Source organism: Lolium rigidum, chromosome 2 (assembly GCF_022539505.1).
Source record: "Lolium rigidum isolate FL_2022 chromosome 2, APGP_CSIRO_Lrig_0.1, whole genome shotgun sequence".
Lineage (NCBI taxonomy): Eukaryota > Viridiplantae > Streptophyta > Magnoliopsida > Poales > Poaceae > Lolium > Lolium rigidum.
In genome coordinates this window covers 208,078,513-208,086,339 of record NC_061509.1, presented here as the reverse complement: position 1 = coordinate 208,086,339, position 7,827 = coordinate 208,078,513, and the positions used below count along the sequence as shown (strand labels likewise).

Below are 7,827 nucleotides of genomic sequence, written 5' to 3'. Positions count from 1 at the left end.
ATCACATAAAGATCACATGAGAGAGAGAGAGAGAGATGAACCACATAGCTACGGTACAGCCCTTAGCCTCGGGGGAGAACTACTCCCTCCTCATCATAGGAGACAGCAGCGTTGATGAAGATGGCGGTGGTGTCGATGGAGATGCCTTCCGGGGGCAATTCCCCGTCCCGGCGGCGTGCCGGAACAGAGACTTCTGTCCCCCGAATCTTGGCTTCACGATGGCGGCGGCGTCCCTGGAGTCTTTCTGGAGTTTTGTCAATCGGTGTCGAAGTTTTAGGTCACGAAGGCTTAAATAGGCGAAGAGGCGGAGTCGGAAGGGCGCCAGGGCTCCCTCCCCATAGGCCGGCGCGGCCAGGGTGGAGGCCGCGCAGCCCTATGGTCTGGGGCCCCTGGGCCTCCTCTCCGGCTCCCCTTCGGTGTTCTGGTCCGTCTCGGTGAATTAAGATATTTGGCTTTCGTTTCGTCAAATTCCGAGAATATTGCCCGAACAGCCTTTCCGGAACCAAAACAGCAGAAAACAGAAGCGGCACTTCGGCATCTTGTTAATAGGTTAGTTCCGGAAAATGCATAAAAACATTATAAAGTGTGAGCAAAACATGTAGGTATTGTCATAAAACTAGCATGGAACATCAGAAATTATAGATACGTTGGAGACGTATCATAGCCCATGAGAGGATGACATCAAGTTGTGATCGTCATCAAGGTTGAGTTAGGCAAGTTCAAGTTGAGCATCTCGAGAGGATCATATGCTTGAAGCTTGCCGTCCATTTGGTGATAATGGACATGTGAAGATGTGCATCAATGGAGCTTTCCACTCATAGTGTATGGGGGAGGATTTGTGAGTCTTCACGAAGCAACAATGATCAAGTGAGGCATTCCGGCTTGAGTGGATCTTGAAGAGTTATCATCAATATGAAGCGGGATGCGCAAGGCAAAGGTATGGTCTTGCTAGGTTTTCCTTTTACCGGTCTCAAGGTAGTTGTTGGGAGACCGGGTTATAGGATAGATACCCGCACTATCAAGAGGGGCTTTCGGTTGGGTAACTTGATCACATCGTCTTAGGGAGCTCAATCCTTTGCATACTTTGCATATCACTATTGCTTCTTGGTGCTTCTCTGTGAGAGGTTCTTGAGCTTGTTGCTAGCTTTACAACAAGCCCAAGTTCATTGAAAACGGAATCCGCATGCATCTTCTATTGCGTTTTCGAGTTTGGACGTCTTCACCGTTTCTTGACGGTGGGAGACTTCCTCTCTAAAAACATCTAAAAAATATCCTGTGAGGAGTCTCCATATTCGTCGTTATCTTTCCAACAAAATTGGTTTCATGACAATCGGGGTCCGGACACAAAAGTTATCACAGTTTTTGTATAACATGTTTTTCCTGCTGGCCCGGTTTCTCACCCAGCGTGACCGGCCGTCCCACCGGCTGGCCCAGTTCAAACCGGCCCGTGGACTGGTGCCAACCGGGCCATGTACTGTAAGACACATAAGTGTCCCGGTCATGACTCGGTCACATGCCCGGTTTGGATTGGCCAGGTCCGGCCCCTCGTCCGGTCTGACCGGGCGGTGGACCGGCCTCCCTGCCGTAGGTTCTGCGCGCAAAGACCCGCACCGGTCACGACCCGGCGCCTGGTCTAGTTTGGACCGGCTGGTCCAGTCTGTGGCCCGGTCTGACCGGGTCCTGCATCGGACGGCCCGGCCCTAGGCCCGGTAGATCGGCCTCTTCGACGGCTGACTCAGCCCAACTTTTCCCCAACGGTTTTATTTGCTCTTGGGCTATAAATAGCCCTTCTTCCACCTTGGGCTGAATAAGTTCTTCCACTCTCTCTCCTCCATTGTTGACTTTGAAGAACTTGCCCTCTCTCTTGATTCCCCCATGATTCTTGCTCCTTCTTGAGGGATCTAAGAGAGGAGATCTAGATCTACAATCCCCACCAATCCATCTCTCCTCTAAGTGAGGGGAACCCTTTGGATCTAGATCTTGGAGTCATTTGTTGATTTCCTCTTTGTTCTTCCTCTCTAATCTCATCCTAGCATTTGTTTCTTTGGTGGGATTTGAGTGTGAGGGATTTGAACACCTCTAGTGTTCTTGCTTTGCATCATTGCATAGTGTTGAGCTCTCCACCATGATTAGTTCGAGTGAGAGACCGTGAGCTTGTTACTCTTGGAGGGAGACCTCCTAGTTGGCTTGGCGGTTGGTGCTCCGGTGATCTCTTCAAGGAAGATTGTGAAGAGGCCCGGGCTTCTCCTTCGTGGAGCTTGTGAAGTGGTTGTGGAGCTTGCCATCTCCGGAGTGGAGGAAAAGCTAACCATGAGGAAAGGGCCATTATCCTTCATGGGTTTGGTTCAGAGAATAGGGCGAGCCTTCGTGGCGTTGGGGAATCCTTCGTGGGACCTCCACTCCTCCAAACGTGACGTACCTTCTTGCAAAGGAAGGGAACACGAGAATACATCCTCGTCTCCGCGTGCCTCGGTTATTTCTATACCCGAGCTTTCTTTCCTTGTGATAGCCATCGTGCTTGAAGTACATATATCTTGCTATCAGTTGTGCTACATATATCTTGTGCCTATCTTGCTTAGCTCCAGTTGTTATTGTTACACTTAGGTGAGCCTAGCATATTTAGGGTTTGTGCTTGTAGAATAAACATTAGTTTAATTCCGCATTCTTACAAGACAAATCCGTAAGAGTTTTTTAAACGCATATTCACCCCCCTCTAGGCGACATCTCGTCCTTTCACCAAGTTCCACCTAAGTGGAGCCATCAACACCACAAGGCCAAGCTTCTTCCATTGATCAAACAAGTGCAAGCCAACCACTACAACAACCTCAAGTTCGACATCAACAACAACAACAACAACAACCGCAAGCTCATCTACAACAACCGCAAGCTCTTCTACAACAACAACCTCCACAAAGTGATCAAGGCCAAACTTCAAGTTCTACACCGGATGTCTCGGGGACAAATGTTCTGGATAATAATTTTCCCAATTCCTCCGAGTCATCCGGCTCTCATGACGATGATGATGCTCCCTACAACAACAATGATGGTCAAGGCGAGGACCCAAACCATGATGAAGATCAAGGGGCCCCACAAGAATCTATTCCAATGACCGATACTCGCCGTGAAGACACTACTACAAGACATTTGCGCCTCAAGTCTCATTCTTTGCGCAATGTCATTGGAGATCTAAAGAGCAAGGTCACTACCCGGAGGCAACTAGCAAACTTTTGTGAGCACCATGCCTTTGTCTCTATGGTGGAACCGCTCAAGGTCAACGCTGCACTTGAAGATCCCGATTGGTTGATAGCAATGAAAGAGGAACTCAACAACTTCAAGAGGAATGATGTGTGGACTCTCATGAAGCGACGCGATCATTCCCGCAATGTTATCGGCACCAAATGGGTCTTCAAGAAAAATCAAGATGAACACGGTCGTCATCCGCAACAAAGCAAGATTGGTGGTACAAGGCTATTCTCAAGTAGAAGGCGTGGACTTCGGCAAAACCTTTGCACCCGTTGCAAGGCTTGAGTCCATCCGTATCCTTTTGGCCTTTGCCGCTCACCATGGTTTCAAGCTCCAACAAATGGACGTAAAGAGTGCTTTTCTTAATGGTCCTTTGCATGAGGAGGTGTATGTGAAGCAACCCCTAGGGTTCGAGGACCCCCATTTCCCGGACCATGTCTTCAAGCTCAAAAAGGCCCTATATGGTCTCAAACAAGCTCCTAGAACTTGGTATGAGCACCTAAGGGAATTGCTTGAAGACCGTGGTTTCGAAGTGGGGAAAATCGATCCCACTCTTTTTACTAAGAAAGTCAATGGGGAGCTCTTCACATGCCAAATTCATGTAGATGACATCATATTTGGCTCTACTAACACAAAGTTTAACGATGAGTTTGCTAAGTTGATGACTAATAGGTTTGAGATGTCAATGATGGGGGAACTCAAGTACTTCCTTGGGTTCGAGATCAAGCAAATGCGACAAGGCACCTTCATCAATCAAGCAAAGTATCTCAAAGACATGCTCAAGTGCTTCGATATGAAGGGGGCCGACGGTATAGGAACCCCAATGCACTTAAAGTGTCAACTCTCCCTTGATGAGACCGGCAAGGCGGTGACCCCAAGCTCTACCGTTCGATGATAGGTTCGCTTCTTTACCTTTGTGCTTCTCGTCCGGACATTATGTTGAGCGTTGGTATGTGCGCACGGTTTCAAGCGAATCCGAAGGAAAGCCATATCATGGCGGTGATGAGGATCTTTCGATATTTAGTTGATACCCCAAATTTCAGACTATGGTACCCAAGGGACACGGACTTCTCATTGGTTGGCTTCACCGACTCCGATTGGGCCGGAGACAAGGTTGATAGGAAGTCTACATCCGGATCTTGTCACTTTCTTGGAAGATCTTTGGTGTGTTGGTCCTCGAAGAAGCAAAATTGTGTCTCCGTCTCTACCGCGGAAGCCGAGTATGTTGCCGCGGCGAGTAGTTGTGCTCAAATCTTATGGATGAGGCAAACCTTGCGGGATTATGGACTTGAGTATAGCAAGGTCCCTCTTTTGTGTGACAATGAGAGCGCCATCAAGATCGCATACAATCCGGTTCTCCATGGCAAGACGAAGCACATTGAGATAAGGAACCACTTCATTCGGGATCACGTTGCTCGCGGAGATATTGTTCTATCCTTCATTGGCACGAAGGAGCAATTGGTGGACATCTTCACGAAGCCCTTGGATGAGAAGCGTTTCATTGAGTTGAGGCATGAGCTAAATATCATTGATCCATCGAACTTCGCTTGACCGTCGTGCGCACATAACACTCTTTAGCTATATGTCTAGATGAAAAACACGCATGAACATAGGGGGAGTGCGGTTTAAACTTATTGAGCTATCCCTCCCCCCATAATGCATAAAGAAACCCAAAACATATGCTATTTGTCAACTAAGTGACTAATGAGCTTCATGTTGAGTTGTAGCCGTGATTCCTAGATACATCTACGCGATCTCACACTACTATACTCTGACACGGTGGCTTCGGCCACCAACCTCCTCCTTGAGGAGTTTTTTGGTTCTCTTTGGTTCTTCTTGTTTCTTTTTGTTTTTTTCTATTATTCTCTTTCCGAGTTGGTTTTGTTCTTCTTTTTTCATGTTTTTTGTGGGAGATTCACCCAAGCTTGGCTTTTCATGTTGATTCTTGCAAGCTTGGTTGAGTAGTACCTTAACAGTTTCGCCATCTAATCCTAAGCCAATACCCACCTCTTGAGTCATTTCTGTCTAAAAGCACAAGTCTACACCATAATCTGAGATTTTCTGAGCTTTGGAGACCGGTACTACCGGTCCTCAGGCCGGTACTACCGCCCTGGAGCGGTACTACCGCCCGAGGTACCGGGCAAGTACCGGTAAGCGACACTACCGCTCATACGAGCGGTACTACCGCTTGCACCCTTGACTTAAGGTACCGGGTGGGACGGATTCTTCCAAATCCCCCACTTTTCCCCACCCACCACAAGTCAAAGGCGCCTCCAAGCTCGAAGACCTCGAGGAGACCGTCCCCGATCTCCTCCTCCGGCCATCCCCGGCCAAATCTCCTCAGTGGAGAAGCTTCCCTACCTTCTCCTCCACCATGTCCTCCGGTATGAGCTCGAACCTCTCTCTCTAGGGTTTTTTGGATTCCCTAGATGCATAGGTTAGGGTTTGTTGGAGTTTGTGGTGGAGAACCCTCCTAGGAAGCCTCTCCATGTAAAGGGATACTAGCTAGCAACATTGTGTGAGACTATGAACTTCAATGCCATGTATCTTGACATAGATCTAGTTGTGCTGAGCTCGAGCGGTAGTATCGCTCGTCATGAGCGGTACTACCGGTTCGAGCGGTACTACCGCTCTAAGTTGTTTCACTCTTGTTGCTTGTTAGTGTCCTTTTTGATCTTTAACTCCAAGGCTTGTGCACTTAACCCCTATTCCCTCCCCAACCTATGTTGTTTCACAGGTCCATCCAATAACGGCGCAAGAAGGGTCAAGAAACCCTCATCTCGTCGTCCTCGTTCCCAAGAGCAAGAAGAGCAAGAGGAGATTGTCTCGCCAAGGACCACCAAGCGTCAAAGGGCAGCAGCAGCGGCAGCTAGCAAGAGGACCACCTCGCGTCCCCAAAAGCTTATGAGTGCTCTCAACAAGTCCAAGTTCTTGGAGATAAGGAGGGTCAACCACTATTTGGTGCCAAGGAACCCGCGGTTATGCCCCAACAACTTCTTTTACCACTCAAACCAAGAGAGGATCTACAATGACATATATGGGGCCAATGGGTTCAATTGTTGCCCCCAATTCTCTATCAACATGGCCAAGCTCAACTCCAAGCCCGAATACTTTGTTGAGGCTCTTGATATTTGTGAAGAACAAGGACTTATCCCTTTGATTACCTTCACCCATAACTTCTCCAAGGAGGTGATATGCCAATTCTATGCCACTGCGGTGTTTGTCCAAGAAGAGTCCGGTGCCCGTTCTATCAAGTGGATGACAAGGGAGCACGTGATGGAGGCCACTTGGGATGAGTTTGCAAGAGGCCTAGGCTATGAACTCCCCAACAACGACAACAACTACTTCCGAATCCATCTTCAACACAAGCCCATGAGCAAGGACAAGATGGCCAACCTCTATATCCCCGAGAGAATGATGTGCGGAAGTGCTTATGACCTCCTCCCCGCTTACGACATCATGAATCGCATCTACCGCAACACCATCAACCCCAAGCACACCAACCACGATGAAGTGCATGGCTTTCTTGTGAACCTCCTTGTGCGCACTCACGAGTTGAAGGGCAGCGGCAAGCAATTGGATATCATGGACTACATTTTGCATGAGATGCAAGATTGTGCTTTCCTCCGCAAGCTCCCCCAATATGCACCGTACATCATGAGGCTCATTTGCCTCAAGTGGGATGAGGCCGGCCGTGGAGACCTCCTAGCCCAATGCTACCCCATCACCATTCACAAGGAGCGCAGCCCCGCTGTCAAGAAGCACTCTCTCCGAAGGTATAGCAAGAATGCCCCCAAGGACAAGGAAGAGGAGGAGTCCGATAGTGATGAATCTTACTTTGTGCCCACCTTCGTCAAGACCAAAGGCCTCTTCGCCAAGCTCACCGCTCGCCTCAAGAAGTCCTTTTGCTTCAAGGAGGACCTCCAAGACAAGATGTACCAAGCCCACCACGACAACAAGAAGATTCGTCAACGCCAAAAGGCGATGATGAGACACATGGGTCTCCCCGTCTCCGAGGGCTCCGAGGACAACATCACCCCTCCCGGTGAGTGGAAATCCAAGCACACTTGGACGAGCTCCGAAGAATCCAACCCCGAGCGCATCATTCGTCCCTCTCCACCACCTCATGGCAAGGGCCAAGTTGAAGAAGAAGACGACGATGAGGAGGACGAGGAGGAGGACGAGGAGGATGAGGAGATGCAAGGTGATGACGAGGAGGAAGACGAGGAGGAAGAGGAGGATGAAGACGAGGATGAGGATGATGATGAGTGATCTCCTTGGGGCGTTAGCATTCTTCTTCTCCCTTTTTGGTGTTCCGATGCCAAAGGGGGAGAAGTTGATCTATTAGGACGGGTATTTGCATGGGGATGCCAAGGGCTCGGCGTTTCTTTTTGGTTCTTTGGCCTTGGCACAATGTTTTACCCCTAGTTATTCGAGAACTTATTTGTATGCTTGCTACTCTATTCGTGGATCTCCCCGGTTTGTAATAAGACCTATTTGTGGTAGCCTATATTGGTTTTCGTTGATTATCTTATTGTTGGCTACACCAATTCTATGGAGGCATTTATTGGGAGTTTGGGTTTT

General features: G+C 48.9%; 1 protein-coding gene across 1 annotated transcript in view; it reads left to right on the top strand.

Moving 5' to 3' along the window:
- The first annotated feature begins 6,324 nt into the window (after positions 1 to 6,324).
- The window catches only part of LOC124690507 (subtilisin-like protease 4), a 16,112-nt gene continuing 14,609 nt past the window's right edge, over positions 6,325 to 7,827 (top strand). Inside the window, exon 1 of the mRNA XM_047223887.1 lies at positions 6,325 to 7,083. Within this exon, the coding sequence (XP_047079843.1) occupies positions 6,325 to 7,083 (759 nt within the window). The remainder of the gene's footprint in view (positions 7,084 to 7,827) is intronic.